Source organism: Carcharodon carcharias, chromosome 4 (genome assembly GCF_017639515.1).
Source record: "Carcharodon carcharias isolate sCarCar2 chromosome 4, sCarCar2.pri, whole genome shotgun sequence".
NCBI lineage: Eukaryota > Metazoa > Chordata > Chondrichthyes > Lamniformes > Lamnidae > Carcharodon > Carcharodon carcharias.
Window position 1 is genome coordinate 119,574,871 of NC_054470.1, and position 24,776 is coordinate 119,599,646.

A 24,776-nucleotide genomic window follows, 5' to 3' on the forward strand; every position below is an offset into this window, starting at 1 on the left:
ATAGGGCTGAAGCATTCGCAAATATCTTTAGCCAGAAGTGCTGTGTGGGTGATCCATCTCGGCCTCCTTCAGAGATCCCCAACATCATAGATGCCAGTCTTCAGTCAATTCAGTTCACTCCACATGATGTCAAGAAACGATTGAAGGCACTTGATATTGCAAAGGCTGTGGGCCCTGACACTATGGCAGCGATTGTACTGAAGACTTGTGCTCCAGAACTGGCCGTACCCCTAGCCAAGCTGTTCCAGTACAGCTACAACAATGGCATCTACCCGGCAATGGGGAAAATTTCCCAGGTATGCCCTGTACACAAAAAGCAGAACAAATCCAACCCAGCCAATTACTGCCCCATCAGCCTACTCTCAATCATCAGTAAAGTAATGGAAGGGGTGATCAACGATGCTATCAAGCAGCACTTGCTTAGCAGTTACCTGTTCACTGACGCCCAGTTTGGGTTCTGCCAAGGTCACTCATTACAGCCTTGGCCCAGACATGGACAAAAGAACTGAACTCTCGAGGTGAGGTGGGAGTGACTGCCCTTGACATCAAGGCTGCATTTGACCGAGTGTGGCATCAAGGAGCCCTAGCAAAACTGGAGTCAATGAGGATCAGGGAGAAAACTCTCCACTGGTTGGAGTCATACCTAGCACAAAGAAAGGTGGTTGTGGTTGTTGGAGGTCAATCATCTCAGCTCCAGGACATCACTCCAGGAGTTCTTCAGGGTAGTGTCCTTGGCCCAACCATCATCAGCTGCTTCATCAATGATCTTCCTTCCATCATAAGGTCAGAAGTGGGGATGTTCGCTGATGATTGCACAATGTTCAGCACCATTCACAACTCTTCAGATACTGAAGCAGTCCATGTCGGAATGCAGCAAGACCTGGACAATATCTAGGCTTGGGCTGACAAGTAGCAAGTAACATCAGCACCAAACAAGTGCCAGGCAATGATCATCTCCAACAAGTCAGAATCTAACCATCGCCCCTTGACATTCAATGACCTTACCATCACTGGATCTCCCATTATCAACATCCTGGGTGTTACCATTGACCAGAAACTGAATTGGGCTAGCCATATAAATACTGTGGCTACAAGAGCAGGTCAGAGGCTAGGAATCCTGTGGCGAGCAACTCACCTCCTGACTCCTCAAAGTCTGTCCACCATCTACAAGGCACAAGTCAGGAGTGTGGTGGAATACTCTCCACTTGCTTGGATGAGTGCAGCTCCAACGGTGCTCAAGAAGCTCAACACCATCCAAGACAAAGCAGTCCACTCAATTGACACCCCTTCCATAAGCATTTAGTCCCTTCACCACTGACGCACAGTAGCAGCAGTGTGTACCATCTACAAGATGCACTGCAGAAACTCACCAACGCTCCTTAGGCAACACCCTTCAAACCGTAACTGCTACCACCTAGAAGGACAAAGGCAGCAGACACATGGGAATACCACCACCTGGAAGTTCACCTCCAAGCCACACACCATCCTGACTTGGGAACATATCACCGTTCCTTTACTGTCGCTGGATCAAAATCCTGGAACAGCTCTGTGGGTGTACCCACTGCAATGGTTCAAGAAGGCATCTCACCACCACCTTCTCAAGGGCAATTAGGGATGGACAATAAGTGCTGGCCTAGCCAGTGGTGCCCACATACTGTAAATGAATTTTAAAAAAAAGAACCCCACAAACTCAGACAGCTACCCCATGTAATCATTACACAGCAGGTAACCACCCATTTTAATTGTTCATTTCTGTTTATTTTTGTTTGCATCTGGTAGTTCCCATACCTCGGGTCTGCATAGATATTGCAAACAGTGTTCCAAGGAACAACATGTTGCATATTTTCATTTATTGTAACTGAACTGCCATCTTATAATGACCTACCTTCAGTTGTTACCTTAATATGGCCTTACTCCAGCAGGAACTAAGGAAAAATAAAATGTTCAAAATCTGTTAGATATTCCCTGAACAACAAAATTTTTCCAAAACAAAACGTCTACTGTTAGATGTGATTCCACGATTAGGTAGCACTTGCTGAGTGTGCTAATAGCTATACTAACAACCCATTTAAGACAATCAGTTGAGCTTGTAAAGTGGCTCATTTACACATGCTAGAAGAGACATACGTTCATAGGAAGGGACCCGTGCTCTGCAAAAAAAGGAATATTTTGAAACCCTGGGCCTTTTTCTGAACTACCCAGGAGCTTGGGTAAGCTCAGTTTCCCTTTACTTTCTGCATAGCAATGCCTCAGCCTAACAGAGTCAACCTGCCAACCAATCAAGACCCCTTTTCTCCTGTGGTATAAATTGTTGTGATCATTTGAAATTTGGCATTCTTGCATTTGTCCTGATGAGTCTCTCTTTTCAGAACTACTCAGAATGTTTCTAATGCGTACAGGCATGCTTCCCCTTAGTGAGCCTGTAAGATATGTTTCTTCAACAGTTTTCTATCAGTGCTGCCTTAACTTATTGCCAAATGTGCACTTTCAACAGTCCCTCCTTCACCACAGACCCCTCCAACTAAAGCCAATAGTGGCACTCGATATATTATTGTTAAAGCCAATGTTGAGCCACATATTGGAGATGGGCCAATCATCCTAACAAGATTACTGTATAAACCTGCTGGAGGACTAGAGTCATGGTCATCAGTTGAAGGTAAGGACATGATTCTACATGGTGCCTTGTTGTTTAGAGGAATTGAAAGTATTTGTAAAGTGAGCAGCAAGTTAGCTCCAATGTATTGCTTCAAACTCCAGTTATCACATGCCAAGGTTGTAATCATGGTGAGCAGAGGTGACATATCTCCTTAAAGGAAAGGAGGAAAAGTCAATAGATAGTCATCCAGGCTTCTCTCCTGGATCTGTGGGCGGCCTATCATAGGCTGGCATTGGCAGACACTGAAGGGGTAGGTTGCATGGCAGTCCTCCCAGTGAGGGTAGTTTGTGAAGTGGGGAGACCAAAGCAAACAGAGAGTAACCATGAGAAACATCAAAACCAAAACAATTTTAGATGCGGGAAATGGCCATTAGTGGCCACCAGCCCATAATTTTTGTTACCTTTAGTGATCCATTCCTCATATAGAAAGGATGAATAGTTGGTACATGTCAATCATACACTAATGAAGAAAATAGAAGTCTCATTGTTTTCATTCACATCTAAAAAATGCTTTCACTTATAACTCAACTCCATATATACACAACTTCTAGATAATAAGATTGATGCCTTGTTAGCTGTAGATTGATTCTACTGAGAGTAAAATTTGATATCAGGTTCATGGGTGCAGATTTGACCAGGTCAGTTCAGAAGGCTAACACATGGAATGAGACAGTCAGGGTGGTAACATTGAGAGTGAGAGAGTCAGGGTAGTAACTCTGGGAGTGAGAGGGTCAGGGCGGTAACACGAGAATGAGAGGGTCGTGGGGGGGCATTGCTGACTCTGGGAGTGAGAGGGTTGGTGGGGTGCTGACTCTGGGAGTAAGAGGGTCGGGGGGAGGCATTGCTGACCCTGGGAGTGAGAGGGTCACTGTGGTAACACTGGGAGCGAGAGGGTCGGGGGTGGGGGGGGGGCATTGCTGACTCTGGGAGTGAGAGGGTCGGTGGGGTGCTGACTCTGGGAGTGAGAGGGTCAGGGTGGTAACTCTGGGAGTGAGAGTGTCTGGGGGATGACTCTGGAAGTGAGAGGGTCAAGGTGGTAACACTGAGAGTGAGAAGGTCGGGGTAGTAATATTGGGAGTGAGAGCATCAGGGTGGCAATATTGGGAGTGAGAGGGTAGGAGGGCTGACTCGGGGAGTGAGAGGGTTGGGGTGGTAACACTGGGAGTGAAAGGGTCAGGGGGGTAACTTGGGGAGTGAGGGTCAGGGTGGAAGAATGAGGGGTGACCTCATTGAAGCTTACAAAATTCGTACAGGGTGTGACAGCGTAGATGTAGATAAGATGTTTCCCCTGGCTGGTGAGTCTGAAACCAGGGGACATAATCTCAGGATAAAGAGTAGGTCATTTAAGACTGAGATGAGGAGGAATCCCTTCACTCAGAGGGTTGTGAATCTTTGGAATTCTCTACCTCAGAGGGCTGTGGAAGCTCAGTCACTGAGCATGTTTAAAGCAGAAATCAATAGATTTCTGGAGACTAATTACATCAAGAGATATGGAGATAGTGTGGGAAATTGGCGTTGAGGTACATGATCAGCCATGATTTAATTGAATGACAGAGCAGGCTCGATGAGCTGAATGGCCTACTCCGGTTCCAATGTTCCTACATGCTTCAGTTTTTATGAGGAGAATATAACAATACATCCTGATGTGATTTGCATCATCCTGTGTTCATAACCAGCTGATGAATATTAGAGGTTGTCACTGAATAATACTGACAATCTCTCCATCTGAAGATTAAAAAAAGTAAGGGATATTGAGATCCAGGTCTGTAAACCATTAAAAACTAGCTCATGGGTTCAAAAAGCAGTCAAAAGGATAATGATTTTCATCAGAAGCACAGAGGATTAGAACAAGGAAACACAACTACAATCAGAGGAGATGGTGGTGTGGTGGTGTTCTCAATGGACTAGTAATCCAGAGGCCCAGGCTAATGTGCTGGGGACATGGGTTCAAATCCCATCTTGGCAGCTGGTGCAATTTAAAATTCAATTAATAAATCTGGAATTGAAAGTTAGTCTCAGTGACGGTGACAACTATCATCGGAAAAACCCGTCTGGTTCACTAACGTGCTTTATTGAAGGAACGCTGTGTCCTACATGTGACTCCAGACCCACAGCAATGTGGCTGACTCTAAAGTGCTCTCTGTAATAGCCCAACATGCCACTCAGTTCAGGGTGATTAGGGTTAGGTGACAAATCCTGACCTTAGCAACACCCACATCCCATGAAAGAATTTAAAAAATATATATAGTGCTGGTTAGTCCTCACGTGCAATATGAGGAAGAATGGGCTGTAATGTAATGCAAGCCATAAATGTCAGGTGCTGCATTTCTAAATTTCACCCAAATTGCTACCTGAAATGTTCAGCTTTGGGCCACCCATAATAGGAAGGAGACTGTAGTCTTGGAGCAGGTCCAGTGATGCTTTATGGAAATAATTCCCAGAACGCAGGGATTTATCAATGAAGAGAGACTGAATAAATGTGTTATACACCTCCAAGGAGAAGGATTGAGCCAATAAGTTGATTGAGTTGTTTATAATAAAGAAGTGATGGTGCAGGGTATATAGGGAGTGTTACATGCTGTCAGCAGAACAAGGGGATAAAATTCAGATTAAATCAACTAAAAACTGATACAGAAATAAAGACATTAGTTAAGAAGATAGCACTACTGCTGAAAGACTAGTGATGCTAAATCAATTAAGCCAGTTAAAAAGGGAGATGGATCCTTACTCATGAAGTGACTGACATAAAATAAGTTGGGAGATTAGGATTAAAAAGATTGAGCTTCTTTTTAAAAATAATAATTTTGGGGATGTGGGCATTGATGGCATAGGCAGCATGTGTTGCTCATCACTGGTTGCCCTTAAGAAGGTGGTATGAGATGTCTGTACGGTGTAGGTCCATCCAAAGTGTTATTTGGGAGGGAGTTCCAGGATTTTGATCTAATGACGATGAAGTAATGGTGATATATCGGGATAGTGTGTGACTTGGAGGTGAATTTAGAAGTGGTGAGGTTCCCATGCTGCCCTTGTCCTTCTAGGTGCTGCAGGTCACAGATTAGGGAAAGGTTGCCGAAAAAGAGCCAAGACAGAGGAAACGTATAGCTGTTGTTCCTGGGAATCAGAGTGGGTGGATGTTGGGATGGGCTGAGTTTAATTCTGCACTAATTTTGACTTATCAGTGTTGCTGGTTCACTGAGTCTCCATAACAACTCAAATTAACGTGTATATTTTTACCTTCAGTAACAGATTCATCAGAAGTGGTGAAACTGGACAATCTACAGCCAATGTGCCAGTATAATGTGTGTGTACAGCTAAGCCGACCAGGAGATGGGGGAGAAGGACACCCTGGTCCAGTGGCAAGTTTTTGGACTGACTGCCCAAGTAATGGAGCACGCCTATTTTATTACTGAGTTCCCCTTTGTGCACTTTGTAACAGTTCTGTTCTTGACCCAAGGGCAATTAAACAAATGGAAAAAGATCTTTATAATACCAGCTCTTAAACAAACAATCCTTAAGGTTGCCAACCCTCCAGGATTGCCCTGGAGTCTCCAGGAATTAAAGATTAATCTCCTGGACACTGCTGTGATGAAACTCTCAGGGAGTTAGACATAGACCAAATTGTGTGTTTTAAAATTAGTTTTTAACCCTTTTGTTTATTAATTATAATGATATTGGAGATGGGAATTAAAAAGGCTATTTGACCAGATGGGGAGCATGGCGACAGGGGAACATATGATGAAACCTCCAGCAATGCTTCCAACCAGAGTAGGAAATTTTATTTTCTAATCTGAATGTGACAGTTCTGTCATTGAATTTACATTTTCCACATTTCCATGTGTAAACGTAGAAGTTTTATAAAAAGAAATTGAAACAAGTCACTTGCATTATTACAACAGACTAACAGTATAAAGATGGAAAAAGTAACAAAAGGTTTAGCTGTAATTTAGGATTGAAAAGGATAATGAGGTAGTATATTGAGATAGATCTTTGATCTATGCCTCTTTTACATCTAGGTTTGTTTGAAACCATCCCAAACTAGTAAAATAGGATGTTGAAGGTGCTTACGTCAATTGCTCACATTGTGTAACACTTCCATTAAATTAGCTTGAACAGATTTGAACTGGATGGCCCAACAGCACAAAGTGGGAAAACCTCCTCCAGCTCTTACAACCCTCCCTATCTCTGTAACCTTCTCCAGCCCCTACAACCCTCCCTATCTCTGTAATATCCTCCAGCGCCTACAACCCTCCCTATCTCTGTAACCTCCTCTAGCCCCTACAACTCTCCCTATCTCTGTAATATCCTCCAGCCCCTACAACGCTCCCTATCTCTGTAACCTCCTCTAGCCCCTACAACCCTCCCTATCTCTGTAATATCCTCCAGCCCCTACAACCCTCCCTATCTCTGTAACGTCCCCCACTCCTAAAACCCTCTTCATATCTGTAATCTCCTCTCCAGCTCCACAATCCTCCGAGACCTCAGCATGGCTCCAATTCCGACTTCTTGCACATCCTTGATTTTCATCATTGCACCATTGGTGGCCATGCCTTCAGTTGCCTGGACCATAAGTTCTGCAATACCCTCCCTAAAGGTCTCTACCTCTCTTTCCTCATTTAAGAGGCTTTTTGTGACCAAATTTTGGTCACCTGCCCTAACACAGGTTGAATAACATTGATCCATAAATCCAAAAGCCGAACACATCCAAAAACTGCACTTTTCCTGAACCTCATTGACCTTTAGTGCAGGAAGTCTAGTTGGGAAGTTTGGCTGCACTGTTTACCTTGTGAACCCTCTACTACAAGCAGAATCGCAGATGATGCCATTAGTGAGAACTTATTACAGGTACCCTGTACTTATTATTCAGTGCCACATCTTATTTTCTGGCCATTTTATTTACTTTAGACTATAGCTAGCCTAAGCTTTGGCCATTGTAAGTAGGCCTAATGCAATATCCGAAAACCAAAATTATCTGAAAACTGAAACACAATTGGCCCTGAGGGTTTTGGATAACAGATACTCAGCCTGTACCACCTTAAGCGGTTCAGTGTCAAATTTTGTCTGAACACTCCTGTGAAATGCCTTGGGATGTTTTATGAAGTGAAAGGTGCCGTATGAATGCAATCCTGTAGTGGTTGAAGCAGTACGCTCCTTTTGGTTCCCACCGTATCTGTCCTGGGACCATTTCACATAGACATTGAATGTCAAGGACTGCACAAAAAAATCCACAAAAAGATGTCGCTCCAGATAGCATGGCTTCTGATTTAAATTGAGTGTATGTTTCATCCTATAATACCAAGCGCCCTTTTCACCCTTGCAGATACCCCGCGCCCAAACAATAGGGTGAACAGGAAGCTCCCAGATCATCTCCGTAGCTCTAGTTGGAAAGAATAAACGTGTTAAGAGTTCTTATCTGATCCTCCCTCGCAACCACATTGAGATAGTCGGGTCCCCCTTCCTCCCCCTATACAGAATGGCTGAGGCCATTTACCCACTTTCCCTTCTGCCACAAGACCCTCTTTGAGGAAATTTTGGAATTTTGATGTTAAAATTGCTGAACGAGTGGAATGCTGGATAGAGAACTACAAGGTTCATTATCCTGGTAATGGTTCATTTTAGAATAAATGAAGTCTACAGGAGGCTGTAATGACCGAGCAGTGCTTGTCTCCAGCATGTCTGCCAATGGAAGTAGGGATCATTGCTACTCCCACATAGGTACTTTGTTCGCGAATAGAGACTGTTCTATGGGGTTAATCTCCCTTCCTGCAGGAAGAGCTCCACAATGTACAACGTCCTCCAAAGAGCAGCTGACATATTGTCTGGCATGTTCAGACTTTACATTACCTCGAAAGCTGGTCTCAGGCAGCTTCCCATTACACTGTTTGCTGTAGTCAGCAACACAAAAACCTGGGACAGGAGTTTTATCTGAACTCCTGTCATGTTATCTGGGCTGTACACCGAACCAGTGGCTCCTTCACAGTAAATGTTGTTGGAATTTATTGCTTGTAGGGCCAGCTTCACTAAACAAACATTTCTGAGTGCTTATGTGTGCAGTATACGTTAACAAATTGTCTATCGTGCTTTCTCATTACTGTATTAAAAGTTTAGTTGAGTGCCCCGTGCCAAATATTGTTCGAAAAGTTTTGCTGCATCAATGAACATTTTTAATGTACTAGAACATATAATAGATTTAATCAGGGTAGCAGAGGGGGCCTTGCGGTGACCCAGAGTTAGGCAGCGGAATGATACAGGGTTCTCTTTCTCGATCACTAGCCAGTGAGCCCTGGTGCAGATACAAATGCGTAAATGGTCACTGAGATTAGAAATGAGTTTGCCTGTGATGGACTGCAGTGTGGAAGAACCAGTCATTGTCTAGACTCTCATACAAAGAAAGGCCCCTGGATAGATTCCAGAGGGCTACCAGCACAGTGAAAATGTTATCCTAGCTTGACTTATTACCTCCAAGATAGGAAGGAAGGAAGGAGTGGGAGGGGAGAGGGAAACACTGTGAATACAATGGGATTAAAACTCCACATGACATGATATACCTGCCCATGACCTTTGACACTGATTGGGCTCTAGTTTTCAGGTTACAGAAGTTCACATCATTTAAAAAGGATAGTTAAGCACTCACAGCACTAAGTTCTATCTTAGGTTTTCACCTGTGGAGTCTCCAGGAATTATAAATGAACCTCATGGACTCTGGTGTGAACCCAGGGCATTAAAAAAATGTTCTTTTTACATTTTCTCTGAACACCTATATTACTGATTGCAAATATCAGAGATGGGAATACAAGGCTGTTCAACCGTGTGGGGTGATTGGAGATGGGGGGGTCATTGCTGAAACCTCCAGGAATGCAACCCTGCTGCCTGGGGAGACTAGGATATCGGTCGGAGGGTGACTGATCCAGGGTGGGACGGACCTCCTTTGTGAGGGGGCCAGAAGAAACTTGCAACTTATTTTTGAAAGAAGTCATTTGGGTGGGGATCCTGGACTGGGACAAGGTGGAGCCCATTCCCACTAATCAGTGGGTTTGTTACACCTGTTTTTACTGGGCACACCTGCCCTCCATCCTATCAGGCAAAGAGACATCACAACGTTAGGCTTTGGGAGTCCCTGTCTCTTTGGCCATGCCCCCTTCCCCAATGTCATTGTTCTGGGGGCAGAGGTTCAATGCCTTACAGGCCCCTGTGGAAACTGCAGGGCAAGGCCTGGAGCTTGTGGTAAACAGACCTGATCTTAAATTAAAGCCCTTCCATCGAACTATACCAGAGTTACAGCGGGAGTGCACAGAAGGGGTTGTGCATTTGTGGTCCCAGTAAATTTAAATGCAAGAATGAACAATTATCAATAACAACAACTTGCATTAATATAGCTCCTTTAAAGTGCTTAAAAATCCCAAAGTGATTCACAGGAACATTATCAAACAAATTTGAAACTGAGCCACAAGTGTGTGAATGCATTGTTGGACTGGGGGTCAGTGAAGTTCAGCAAGCATGGGACGGTGGGTGAATGCGACTGTGTGTGAGCAGAGGGACAGAGGAAGTAAGAGGAGGGGTAGGCCATTCAGGCCCTCAAGCCTGCTGCCCCATTCGATAAGATCATGGCTGATCATGTTGTGGTACTACTCCATTTTCCTGTCTGCCCTCCATAACCCTTGACTCCCTTGTTGATCAAAAATCTGTTCAACTCAGCCTTGAATAAGTTCAGTGACCCAGCCTCCACTGTTCTCTGGGGTAGTGAATTCCACAGCCTTAACAATCCTCTGTAAAGAAAAAAATTCTCCTCTTCTTAGTCTCAAATTGGAGACTCCTAGGGTAACATTTTCCCCCTGTCGGGGGAGAAGTGGGGGGGTGGGCCTCTGATCGGTGCCCCCGATTAGGTGGGCACGCTGCCATTTTATGTGTGCAGGCCAATTAAGGCCCACCCAGCATTACGCCCTCCAGGAAGCGCTATGCATTCCCAGTGCGGGCGGGGGGAGGGTGAGGGGGTGGGGGTGGGGTTCCCTCAGCCGGGAGTGCGCTGTTTCACCCATGTGAAACTAATCTTAATTAGTTTTTTAATGCCCTTAATAGGCCGAACTGAAAATCTTGATGACGCGGGGTGACGTCAGGACGCAGGCGTCATTTTACAAGTCGGTGAGCGGGCCCTGCCCCTGCTCGCCGACCGGATAAACGTGTCCCTAATTTTTAAACTGTGTCCACTAGTTCTAGACTCCCCCACAAGGGGAAACAACAATTTTCATCTATAGGGGAGCCTATATATCAAGTTGTCAATATTAAGAGATGAATGCTAAACATGTTCATGATTGTTTATCTATTTACTATTTTAACTGAGCATTTATACTGATCTTAAAATAATGTTTATCTCCTGTTTGCCACAGAATGCAAATAGTTTTTAAGCCCATCCCAATAAAAGGTCCATTATTTTTAGTTTTAATCATTTGCATTTTATTTTTTGCTAATGAGCAGTAAAGTTGTTAATAAACACAGGCTGTCAATAGTTAAAGTCTTTGTTCTTTGTTGTTGTGTGTGTGTGTGTGTGTTACAGCTCTTCCTGCTCCACTGGGTTTTAAAGTTCTGCCCAAAAGCCAAACGTCGCTTCTGTTAACATGGCAGCCAGTCCCCGGAAGCATGGAGGAAATCACCTACCATATAGAGTGTCAAGCAGCCAATGACAGTAAAGGGAAGCCCACTACCCTGGAGGTTCCCGGCAATCAGTCCAGCCTGGAAATCGAGGGCCTGCAGCCTAAGCAGCAGTACCAGTGTCGAGTGCGGGCACAAACTAATTCAGTGGGAGAATGGTGTGACATGGTAACGTCGTGGACATACAGCAACAGTAAGTTATTCCTTCCCAATGGCTGCTTCTGGAATTTGTGTTCATCGATATCATCCAGAAAAGAGGGAGGCTTGGGGAGTCACCTGATCGCAGTCCTTAAAATTATGGAAGAGTTTCAATAGGATAGAGGTAGAGAAAATGTTTCCACTTGTGGAGAATCCAAGACTGTGGAGCATCAATATAACATAGGTCACTATTAAATCCAATGGGGAATTCGGGTGAAACATCCAGAGAGTGGAACTCGCTAACACAGGGAGTGTTTGAGGTAAATAGTATAGATACGTTTAAGGGGAAGCTGGATAAGCAAGTTAGGGAAAAAGGAATAGAAGGATATTGACCTCCACTTTACCAGAGTCCTGTTGTCAATGTGGGCTGCTCAGTAAGTTGGTTTGAGAGCAGAGGTCAGTGGGGTTAACACCAAGATCCTATTGATTTTGACAGAACAGCCTCCTGCTCCTGCCAACGTCAAGATTTTTAATATCTCAGACTCCTCGGCTTTTATCTCCTGGTTAATCGAAGATGGCAACTCGATATCATCTATCGTCATACGTTACAAAATCTATGGGGCGGAGGATTACACTCAGGAGACAGAAATCAATGTGAGAGAGAACCTTGTTTCACAATTCCAGCTGCGGGGGCTGGAGGCAAACTCACCGTACCTGGTGGAAATCTATGCAAAGAATAACATTGGAGAGAGTCACCCTAACCCAACCATGGAATTACATACGCTGCCAGAATCTGCAGGTACACCTTTAGTGGTAAATGTGTAAATTGTGAGCATGTATTTGTGAATATACTTACATGACATAGATAAAACTATAAGAAATTGCAAAGCCTGTTTAATACACCACATATAAGATCCTGAGGGGTCTTGACAGGGTAGATGTGGAGAGGATGTTTCCTCTTGTGGGAGAATCTAGAACTAGGGGTCACTGCTTAAAAATAAGGGGTTGCTCATTTAAAACGGAGATGAGGCAAAAATGTTTCTCTGAGGGTCATGAGTCTTTGGAACTCCTTTCCTCAAAAGGTGGTGGAAGCAGAGCCTTTGAATATTTTTAAGGCAGAGGTGGATAGATTCTTGGTAAGCAAGGGGGTGAAAGGTTATGGAGGGTCGGTGGGATGCAGATTGGAGGTTACTATCAGTTCAGCTGTGACCTTATTGAACGGCCGAGCAGGCTCAAGAGGCCGAATGGCCTACTCCTGCTCCTTGATCATATGTACTAAATAAAATACTTATGTCTGTTACTTTAGTGGAGAAATAAGCTGTTTAACTTAATTGGGCTGACAGCTTAACTAATACAAAAACAGAATTACCTGGAAAAACTCAGCAGGTCTGGCAGCATCGGCAGAGAAGAAAAGAGTTGACGTTTCGAGTCCTCATGACCCTTCAGCAGAACTGAGTGAATATAAGGAGAGGGGTGAAATATAAGCTGGTTTAAGATTGGGGGGGGGGGGGAAGAGAAGTTGGGAGGGGTGGTGTGGTTGTAGGGACAAGCAAGCAGTGATAGGAGTAGATAATCAAAAGATGTCACAGACAAAAGAACAAAAGAACACAGAGGTGTTGAAGTTGATGATATTATCTAAACGAATGTGCTAATTAAGAATGGATGGTAGAGCTCTCAAGGTATAGCTCTAGTGGGGGTGGGGGGGCATAAAAGATTTAAAAATAATGGAAATAGGTGGGAAAAGAAAAATCTATATAAATTATTGGAAAAAACAAAAGGAAGGGGGAAAAAACAGAAAGGGGGTGGGGAAGGAGGAGGGAGTTCAAGATCTGAAGTTGTTGACAGACCGCAAGAATGACCCAAACCTCCCCATCGCTTGCCATTTTAACACTCCACCCTGCTCTCTTGCCCACATGTCTGTCCTTGGCTTGCTGCATTGTTCCAGTGGAGCCCAACGCAAACTGGAGGAATAGCACCTCATCTTCCGACTAGGCACTTTACAGCCTTCCGGACTGAATATTGAATTCAACAACTTCAGATCTTGAACTCCCTCCTCCATCCCCACCCCCTTTCTGTTTCTCCTCCCTTTTGTTTTTTTTTCCAATAATTTATATAGATTTTTCTTTTCCCACCTATTTCCATTATTTTTAAATCTTTTATGCCCCCCACCCCCACTAGAGCTATACCTTGAGTGCCCTACCATCCATTCTTAATTAGCACATTCGTTTACATAATATCACCAATTTCAAACCTCTGTGTTCTTTTGTTCTTTTGTCTGTGACATCTTTTGATTATCTGCTCCTATCACTGCTTGCTTGTTCCTACAATGACACCACCCCCTCCACTTCTCTCCCCCAACCCAACACCCCCCACCCCCTCCAACCCCCACCTTAAACCAGCTTATATTTCACCCCTCTCCTTGGATTCACCCAGTTCTGCTGAAGGGTCATGAGGACTCAAAACATCAACTCTTTTCTTCTCCGCCGTTGCTGCCAGACCTGCTCAGTTTTTCCAGGTAATTCTGTTTTTGTTTTGGATTTCCAGCATCCGCAGTTTTTTGTTTTTGTAGCTTAACTAATACGGCTTGATGTGTCAGCCGTGACTCAGTGAGTAGTGCTCTTGCCTCTGAGCCAGGAGGTTATGTTTTCAAGTCCCACTGCAGGAACTGAGCACAGAAATCAAGGTTGACATTCCAGTGCAGTACTGAGGGAGTGCTGCACTGTCAGAGGCGTGCTTCTCAGCTGAGATGTTAAACCAAAGGTCTGCCCTCTAAGGTGGATGTAAAAGATCCCACAGCACTATTTCAAAGAACAGTAGGGGAGTCCCTCCCCCAGTGTCCTGGTCAATATTTATGCCTCAACCAACATCACAAACACAGATGATCTGGTCATCATCACATTGCTGTTTGCGGGATCTTCCTGTGCACAAATTGGCTGCTGTCTTTCCTACATTACAACGGTGACCACACTTCAAAAACAAATCTTCATTAGCTGTAAAGCATTTTGGGATATCTGGTGGTTGTGAAAAGTACTCGAGAAATGCATGCCTTCTTAAAATAGCTGACAGAGGAACGTTAAGCGTCTGTACATATCTCCAATGGTACCTGTAACTTCATTTACATACAATATTAACTGATTATTTTCTGCTTTTATTAATTGATTTTGATTGCTGCCCCCTGTGGGAAATAAATAAAAGGTACTTACATGATGAGGTTACAAATTGCCATAACCATGCTGACTGACTGACTGAAGGGATATTTATCATTATCAGTGTGAACAAGAGGTTCTATCTGAAATAATACTGCATAAGACAAAATGACTCCTGTTTCCAAAGCAACTCTTGATCACAACAGTTTCACGTGCTGACAATATAATTGTTTTCCATCCATCTGTGGATTGACAGCAGATATAAGAGCTTCTGTCAGTGCACTCCACATCATTCTAATGTGGTTTAATAATTATTACTTGACGTTTATAGGGTTGTCGAATGCTCCTGATGTTAGTAGGAAGCTGGGAAATTGTGGGCAGGTAGTGTTTTGAGAATCCACTTTTAGTTCCAATGTCATTCTTATTTCCACAGTTTATCCTTTGGAATTCACAATAGGTTTAAAATCCTCAGTTTGATGTCTTGCTCCATTAGGTTGAAAAAATAATCACCTTGTTAAATCAGTGCAGGAATTTACAAACTGATATTCCCAAAATATATCTTAGTATCTAGATTGCTATTTACACACAGTATAAAGTAATAGTATCAGCAGTTGGAACCTCTTGTACAGCCTATAGGGATATCATACCCATTTATTCATTATACTAGGTGTCAATCCCTTAGAGAAGGTAGCAGAGAATGACTAGACTGATATCAGGGATGAACAAGTCAGTGGAGAGACTGGAAAAGCTTGGAGTATTCTCCACAGAGCAGAAAAGGTTGAGAGGAGATTTAATCAAGGCATTCAAAATCATGAAGGGTTTGATTGCAGAGAAACTGTTCCCAGTGGCAGGAGGGCCAGTAACCAGAGGACACAGATTGAAGATAATTGGCAAAAGAACCAGAGGGGAGGTGAGGAGAATTTGTTTTACTCAGTGAGTTGTGATCTGGAATGCGAAGCCTGAAAAGCCAGTGGAGGCAGATTCAATAATAACTTTCAAAAAGGGATTGGATAAGTAATTAAAAAGCTGTGTAGAAAGAGTAGGACTGATTGGATGGCTCTTTTAAAGAGCCAGCACTGACAAAATGGGCTGAATGATCTTCTGTGCTTTAAGAGTCTATAATTGTCTTCATAAAATGTAAAGTCCCTGGGACCTTTCTGAGCATTGATGCTGTCTTTTTCCAGCTGAGTACTACAGACGTCAGCAAGAGGGGAGGCTGCTGCTGTACGCCATCCTGGGATCAGCAGGAATGACTTGTCTGACAATCCTATTAGCCTTTTGCATTGTGCTTCACTTCAAGAGGAACAACTTCCAACGGAGAATGGTACAAGCTTTCCAAAACAGCTCGGTAGGATCACATGACCAAACATTGCTGGGTTGACATCATTGTTGCTCCTACAGTGAGATATGGTCACGATTTCCCCAATAGTAAAATGCTGCAGTTTGTACAGATTTCTATAATAACATTAGTATAAATATATTAATTTATGTTCACTAGTTGAGTCCAGCCACTCCCACACAAGCAAAATCTTTTTTGTCATTCAATCATCCACTATTGCAACATGAGAAGGCCATTCAGCCCCTTGAGCCTGTTCTGCTATTCAGTTAGATCATGGCTGAGCTGTATCTTAACCCCATCTACCCGCCTTGGTCCCATAACCCTTAATCCTCTTCCCAACAAAAATCTATGCCTCTCAATGTTGAAATTTTCAATTGACTCCCAGTCTCAACAGCTTTTTGGGGGAGAGAGTTCCAGATTCCCACACCCCTTTAATGTGAAGAAGTGTTTCCTGAAATCACCCCACCATTTTGTGCAAAATCAGTTGGCATCAGATGGCAGAGGTAGATGGAGATTTCTCTTCTGCTGCCATAAGGATCCCTCTGCAACCCTCTGCTTTCCACACTGCTATCCAGGGCCTCCTTGCCCGAGGTGACACGGTGATAAAGGTTCTCATTTTTATTAATTAAGGGTGAGGCTTTTGTAGCATCCTTCAAGCTAGGCCTGGTGCCCAGCTATTGAAGGGCTTAGTTTCGGTAGAGCCTGTCGGTGAGGATCTTGCTATTCCTGCATCACTCGTTCTGGTGCTGCACTGTATCCCCACTGTGTGGCCTTGCCTTGTTGTACTCCGTCTTGGTAATGGGGACTCACCAGTGAAGGCAAGATAAACCTCAATACAGGCAAATGGGCTACGGTAGAGGTAAGTTTGAGTGGCAGCTGGAAATCCTGCCCTACTGGATCTCAGCCGCAAAAAGAAAATTCCCATGGTGACTCTGAATAACTTTAATGGTTTTAAGCATTTTTTTCTCACAGAGTAACTCTTTTCCTGCTTTTTCTTTGCTTTGAAGAGGGAGGAGCCTATTATTCAGTTTAATTCAGGGACCCTCACTTTGACCAGGAAACCAAAGCCTCAGCTGAGAATGCCGATTGTTTATCCTGTCCTCCATTGGGATGATATCAAATTTGAAGACATTATTGGTGAAGGAAATTTTGGACAGGTCTTGAAGGCTCGAATTAAGAAGGATGGACACAAGATGAATGCAGCCATTAAAAGAATGAAAGGTAAGGCTCCTTCATTATATAGGAACATTAAAACAGGAGGCCATTCAGCCCCTCGAGCCTGAAAAGGGGAAAAGCTTGGATGTACCAGCCTAACATTTTTGGTGTGTTTGTGGGTAACTAATGGGTAAAGTACTACATCTTCACGATCTTAGATAGATTACAATGCTGAGTTTTTTGTTGAGGTACTGTTATAGAGCAGCTTTTTCAGGAACAGAAAAATTCACATGGCAACTTTCAGTTCTCTGCATTTAATTGCACATGTGCAGACCCCTGATGTTGTTATCTGATTTATTCCATTATAACTACAAGTGCTGGCATCCTCAATGTTATTCTCGATACAAAATCCAGGCCAATTTCTTTGCTCAAGTTCCTCATGCTCTCACTTTTTAATGGTTAGTATAACTAATTTAATTTTTCTCCTAGTTTTCTCTCTCCAGCCCGCCTTGATTTTAAGACACATTCTGACTTTATCGCCAAAGAATAAATTAGATGATCAACTGTCTAGCTGACTTGTTTGTCTCTATCTCAATGCACACTCTCAAACGGGTTGCCAACTCTGACTTAATGTATTCCTGGATGTTTCATCACATGACCTCTTCCTTCTGACTGCCCCTCCTCCACACTTCCCCCTATTGGTCACCCGACATGTCCAGCCTCACAGAACACTGCCTCCCCACGAACAAATGAAAAGAGAACAGAATTTTTATTATCTAATTGGCCTATTCTTGACTGTTGGTCAAGCTGGCTTTTCTTTCCTGAGTCTAACATTTTTGTAACTAAAAGTGTTGAAAGAATTTTCTTTTAATATCCCTGTGATTTTTTTCCCCTGGGTTTTTGCTCCCAGCTGTACCTGAGAGATTAATCTTAAATTGCTAGAAAAGCCCAGATCATCCAGGAGGGATGATAACCCTGCTCTCAACTCCCATCTCTCTGAAAGAAATCAGTCTATGTCAAATTAATCCACTCTCGGAGCTGACACTTACTGCATTCCCAGGCTTAAGGAGTGGTGTAGCTAACCTTGAAGCACCATTCATTTTTTCAAAGTATGGACTAGTTCAAATTTTACGCAAACTGATGTAAATTTTGTCTCCAAAATGTATCCAAAAATTTGGATAAAGGCTAAAAAAGTGCATCTATCATTCATCTTTGCATTCAAATGCCTACATGGCCTCACCACCCACCCACGCCAGCCCCTATTTCCGTGACTTTTGCAAGCCTACTGCCCCCTGAGAATGCTCTGCTCCTCCCATTCTGGCCTTGTGCACATCTCCAATTTCCTTCACATCGCCATTGGCGACCGTGGGTCATTAACTCTGGAATTCCCTCCCTAAACCTATCCACCTATCTACCTCTCCCCCTTTAAGATGCTCCTTAAAACCTAGCTGTTTGATCAAACTTTTGGCCACCTTCCCTAATAATCACTTTATGTGGCTTGGTGTCAATTTTGTTTGATATTTGCCCCTGTGAAGCATCTGAGGTTGTTGTTGATTGGCACAAAAAGCAGTGAGAGAATGGTACCAAAAATTTAGCCATTTGCTAATTCTTAGTACTTGCAACTGAAAGTTAAAATTTGCTGGCATTATTGGAACTAATTTTGCTGTCGCCCTAACTGTGATTGTTACACCTCCTGTAGAATATGCCTCCAAAGATGATCACCGAGACTTTGCTGGTGAACTGGAAGTTCTTTGCAGACTTGGACATCACCCAAACATAATTAATCTGCTGGGAGCCTGTGAACACAGAGGTATGGATCCCTCATCATTTTCTGTGGTATAGGTGGTTAATGGGATAGAAATACACCCAAGTCTGGAAGGCACTACTGCTTCAATCTGCATATCACTGTTTTTATATCATTTCTTGGAGGAATATTAATGTGAATCAGTACAGGTACTGATTTAGATCTGCCTGCTATAAGTGCCTTATACACAATTCCATCAGTTAGGTAATATAATCAGTGCTCTCAACACTATAAGTGTCTCTTGTGTTCTGCTCATCTCTTGATCCATATATGGTTAGGGAATAAATATTCATACTTATAAATATATAAGTTATTGCACTAGTTAATAGGTTTCAAAGGCAGTTATTGGTTTTCATGGGAATTAAGCATACACTAATAACTATTATTAGCAATATCAAATCTATGCTGTGATAGCTATTATTAATAACACATATACAATAATAGCTATTATTGACAATAACTATACCCAGGGTCACATGTGTGGTGCAAGGCATCCAGAAATTCCTCATGTTCCAGGTGTCAAGTTCAAGAGGTGCTGTTGGACAAGCCTTGTTGAATTCCAACACCCTTTCTTTTTACATTTTTCTTTCACTCTAATTAAGTGAGAATCCACATGTTTCTAAGCCTTACCTCATCCAATTAGCTGGACTTCTGTCTTAACAAGGAAAACTCCCCACAGCTCGACTCACTCCCTAATTTTCCAGATCCATGACAGGAAGCTCTTCAGCAGAGAAAGTTTATTGCCTTGCTGTATCTCTTGACCAGAAATGCCTGCTGTTGTTTGTTCTGTGTCTCTGCGATAGCTCGTTATCAGCTAAAGCTACTCCGACTAGAAATCCGTTTCATTCAAATTGTCATTCTCACAGAAACTTACTTAACAGCCTAAAATTAAAAGTTTAGCATTAATTATTTGTGCTAAAAGCCTGTTTCTGTGGTTTTCCATCAATCTTGAGAACCACATAAGAACTTTGTTTTACTGTTTCAGAATGGATACATGCTTATTAATAGCTTTGTGTACGGAATTCTAGAGAGTTTTATTTTTTATTAAGGATCTGTCAAGTATAAAAATCTTTAAAAACTTTATCATGACCAGTCCCCCCACAAAAGCAGCAATGGGACATTCCTGTTCCTTTCTTGCTGGCCCATAGGTTGTAATAAAGAACTATTCTACAAAGAATCTGTGACATTACAGAGCTCTGCAGAGAAACCTTATAAACAAATGTAAAACTAGGCCTGGAAAGAAATATTGCAGAAATATAGCAAGGGAGTACTTGGACAAGTATCTTGTAGATTTGTTAACCATTTGTAGGCATTGCTTCTCCATTCGAAAGGTGTTGGTTTCAGGATATCTGCATGGTGTTCGGAATTAGAAACAGTTTTAAGTAAGTTATATGGATATTTGTGTGTGTTAGGAATAAGCCATAGCTTTATGTTTTAGTTTTCAGTTTAAGTTTAATTTATATTTCGTATGTGTGTGTTAAGAAAGGGAAAACCTGGATTTTGGTCACTTTAGAAGGTTGCCTGCAAGCCTGTGGGTTTGTATATATACCAGCATTTTAATGAGGTTTTACAACCCTTGAAGTGGTTTAGGAAAGTTAAAACAAAGTAGGAAAAACTGTGCTGTTGCCTTGCAACAGGGGGCCCACAAAGACAGGGAAAAACAGAAGAGCAGTTTGAGTTCAGTTGGTAGGGGCATTCCACAGAAACTGCCAGAGCAGGCAGGGAGGGAGCTGTAGGGAGTAGGTCCCAAAGAAAGAAGAAAGTCCCAAAAAATGGGGAGTTAGGCAGAAGATGGTCCCAAGAAGACAATGAAGTTAAGGGAAAAGAACAGGAACCTGAACTAGTCCTGTTCAGCGGAGTTCAAAGTAAGGAGCAGAGGTAAAGGCTTTGAATTAAAGAGAGAAAGCTGCAGAGAGCAGAATCAAGGCAATGTGGGCTTGCAAGAAGCCAGAAGATCTGAGGAGTCGGCCAGAGATGGGTGACTTCTTACAGTGGGCCTGTGAAACACTGGTGTCCTGCTTGGCACACCTGAAGTGTGTGTGGAGGGTGAAGCCTGAATGCATGTAGAGATCCAAGGGAGGAGGACGTCAGAAGAAGAGCTCAAAACCCTGGAGGTGGAACTTTGTTGAAGACATTCATGTGAAAGCGTAGTTTGGGAGAAAATTTCAAGGTGAGTTCTTCGAGAGGGGAGATTGGAAACCCTCATGTGAAAGACAGAGCTAAGTGAGACTGATTGGCTCTCAGTATGACAAACGTCTGGGGGCAGTTGATGAGAGATCCATAGCATCTGCTTTGGGTGGCATCTGACACTTGGTTTCAGAGTGTGGTGTGTCTGACCACAGGTCATCTACTGGTTTATATGGTCTGTGTATTTACTATGAACACTAGAGTATAAAAGATTTTGCAACTTGTCTTATCTTTATGAACCTGTAACTGCCTGTAAAGGCATAGTTGTGGGTGAAGGAGTAGTGTTTTTTAATTCATTCATGGGATATGGGCTTCGCTGGCTGTGTCAGCATTTATTGCCCATCCTAATTGCCCTTGAGAAGGTGGTGGTGAGCTGCCTTCTTGAATTGCTGCAATCCATGTGGTGTAGGTACACCCACAGTGCTGTTAGGGAGGGAGTTCCAGGATTTTGACCCAGCGACAGTGAAGGTATGGCAATATATTTCCAAGACAGGATGGTAAGTGGCTTGGAGGGGAACTTCTAGGTGGTGGTGTTCCCATCTATCTGCTGCCCTTGTCCTCCTAGATGGTAGCGGTCATGGGTTTGGAGTGTGCTGTCTAAGGAGCCTTGGTGAATTTTTGCAGTGCATCTTGTAGATGGTACACACTGCTGCTACTGTGTGTTGGTAGTGGAGAGAGCGAATGTTTGTGGATGTGGTGCCAGTCAAGCGGGCTGCTTTGTCCTGGACGGTGTCGAGCTTCTTGAGAGTTGTGGGAGCTGTACTCATTCAGACAAGTGGAGAGTATTCCATCACACTCATGACTTGTGCCTTGCAGATGGTGGACAGGCTTTGGGGAGTCAGGAGGTGAATTACTCATCACCGGATTCCTAGCCTCTGACCTGCTCTTGTAGCCACAATATTGATATGGCTAGTCCAGTTCAGTTTCTGGTCAATCGTAACCTCCAGGATGTTGATAGAGGATTCAGCGATGATAAGGTCATTGAATGTCAAGGGGAAATGATTAGATTCTTTCTTGTGGAGGGCCATTGGCTGGCACTTGTGTGGCACAAATGTTACTTGCCACTTGTCAGCCCAAGCCTGGATATTGTCCAGGTCTTGCTGCATTTGGACATGGACTGCTTCAGTATCTGAGGAGTCGTGAATGGTGCTGAACATTGTGCAATCATCAGCGAACATCCCCACTTCTGACTTATGATGGAAGGAAGGTCATTGATGAAGCAGCTGAAGATGGTTGGGCCTAGGACACTACCCTGAGGAATTTCTGGAGTGATGTCCTGGAACTGAGCTGACTGACCTCCAACAACCACAACCACCTTCCTTTATGCTAGGTATAACTCCAACCAGTGGAGAGTTTTCCCCCTGATTCCCATTGACTCCAGTTTTGCTAGGGCTCCTTGATGCCACACTTGGTCAAATGTTGCCTTGATGTCAAGGGCAGTCACTCTCACCTCACCTCTGGAGTTTAGCTCTTTTGTCCATGTTTCAACCAAGGCTGTAATGTAGTCAGGAGCTGAATGGCCCTGGCGGAACCCAAACTGGGTGTCACTGATACCACTGTTGAAGACCACTTCCATTACTTTACTGATGATCGAGAGTAGACTGATGGGGCAGTAATTGACTGGGCTGGATTTGCCCTGCAATTTGCGTACAGGACATACCTGGGCAATTTTCCACATAGCCGGGTAGGTGCCAGTGTTGTAGCTGTACTGGAACAGCTTGGCTAGGGGCACAGCAAGTTCTGGAGCACAAGTCTTCAGTAATACCTGCGGAATATTGTCAGGGCCCATGGCCTTTGCCCTATCCAGTGCCTTCAGCCATTTCTTGATATCACACAGAGTGAATTGGATTGGTTGAACACTGGCATCTGTAATGCTGGGGGTCTCGGGAGGATGGATCATCCACTCGGCACTTCTGGCTGAAGATTGTAACAAATGCTTCAGCCTTATCTTTTGCACTGATGTGTTAGACTCCCCCATCATTGAGGATGGGGATATGCGTTGAGCCTCCTCCTCCAGTGAGTTGTTTAATTGTCCACCACCATTCATGGATGGATGTGGCAGGACTGCAGAGCTTATCTATTGGTTGTGGGATCGCTTCATATTTTCTTGTTTAATAAGTGTTTTATTCATTTGTTAAAAGTTCATCAGCTGACTTCTGTGACTCTGTTCAACAGCTGCTCTCCACGTTTCTAAACAAAAAATAAAAGTCAGGATCTATCAAGCCAGGTTCCACCCTGGGATCTGACCTGTCCAGTAGTAACATCAGCTGGGATCATAACAATAGGAACATAAACTCCAGGATCTAAAACACAACAGAAGGTTAATGCAAAATTTAATAGAGGTATTCAAAATCATGAAGGGTTTTGATAGAGCAAAAAAGGAGAAACTTTCCTGTGGCAGGAACATGGGTAACCAGAGGACACAGATTTGGAGGTGATTAGGAAAAGGAGCAGAGAGAGATGAGAACTTTTTTTAAAGCAGTGCGTTGTGATCCAAAATGTACTGCCTGAAAGGGAGATGGAAGAAGATTCAACAGTAATTGTAAAAGGGAATTGGTTAAATATTTGAAAATGAAAAATCTGTAGGTCTGCATGGAAAGAGCAACGAGTGGGACTAATTGGACTGACCTTTCAGAGAGCCAGTACAGGCACAGCCAAATGGCCTCCTGTGCTGCAAGATCTTCTGAATTTCAAAACACCCACAATAGGGATGATCTGTGAGTCACAGTTTTTAATCTGAAGAATTCATGCAGCACGACAGCAGTTGATAAAGCATGCAGCATCCTACGCTTTAGTAATAGGGGCATAGAGTACGAAAGCAAGGAAGTTATGTTAAACCTGCATAAAACATTAGTTCGGCCTCAGCTGGAATATTGCATCCAGTTCTGGGTACTGCACTTTAGGAAGGATGTGAGGGCGTTATAGAGAGTGCAGAAAAGATTCACAAGAATGGTCCCATCAAGAATGATGAGGAACTTGAGTTATGTAGATAGATTGGAGAAGTTGGGACTGTTTTCCTTGGAGGAGAGAAGGTTGAGAGGAGATTTGAATGAGGTGTTCAAAATCATGAGGGGTCTGGACAGAGTAGAGAGGGAGAAACTGTTCTCACTGGTGGCAGGATCAAGAATAAGAGAGCACAGGTTTAAGGTAATTGGCAAAAGAAGCAATGGTGATATGGGGAAATACTTTATTGTGCAGCGAGTAGTTGAGATCTGGAATGCACTGCCTGAGAGTGTAGCGGAGGCAGGGTCAACTTAGGCACTCGAGAGGGAATTGGATTGTTACCTGAAAAGAAAGAATGTTCAGGGATACGGGGAGAGGGAGAAGGTGGAGGAATGGTAGTAAGTAAATTGCTCATTCGGAGAGCTCGCACGGACAAGATGGGCCAAATAACCTCTTTCTGTGATGACTCTCAGACTGAAGCATCTATTTTATTCTTCAATTCAAATCACAGAAATAGAACACACTGGTTCATATATCACATTCTCTCTGATTATTGGAAAATTTTCTGAGTGGAAATTAGTGAGGTACACTGGTTCCTGGTTAAATAATTCTTTCAACTCCCTTAATACCTTGCACTCCCTATCTCTGTAATCTCCACCAGCCCCACAACCATTTGAGGTATCTGCACTTCTCTAACTTTGGCCTCTTTTGCATACCAATTTTAATCACTCCTTCATTGGTGGCTGTGCCTCCAGCTGCCTAAAC

The 24,776-nt window shown here is 43.4% G+C and overlaps 1 protein-coding gene across 5 annotated transcripts in view; it reads left to right on the plus strand.

Annotated features, from left to right (window-relative positions):
• tek (TEK tyrosine kinase, endothelial) overlaps window positions 1-24,776 on the plus strand; it is a 72,554-nt gene that overhangs the window by 37,725 nt on the left and 10,053 nt on the right. For 4 of the 5 annotated variants that reach the window (XM_041186041.1, XM_041186043.1, XM_041186045.1 and 1 more), the window contains 7 exons: window positions 2,495-2,656; window positions 5,897-6,037; window positions 11,205-11,492; window positions 11,934-12,236; window positions 15,768-15,931; window positions 16,930-17,143; window positions 18,777-18,887. In XM_041186041.1, coding sequence (XP_041041975.1) covers window positions 2,495-2,656; window positions 5,897-6,037; window positions 11,205-11,492; window positions 11,934-12,236; window positions 15,768-15,931; window positions 16,930-17,143; window positions 18,777-18,887 — 1,383 coding nt within the window. The remainder of the gene's footprint in view (window positions 1-2,494; window positions 2,657-5,896; window positions 6,038-11,204; window positions 11,493-11,933; window positions 12,237-15,767; window positions 15,932-16,929; window positions 17,144-18,776; window positions 18,888-24,776) is intronic. The other variant, XM_041186044.1, reaches the window with a different exon arrangement.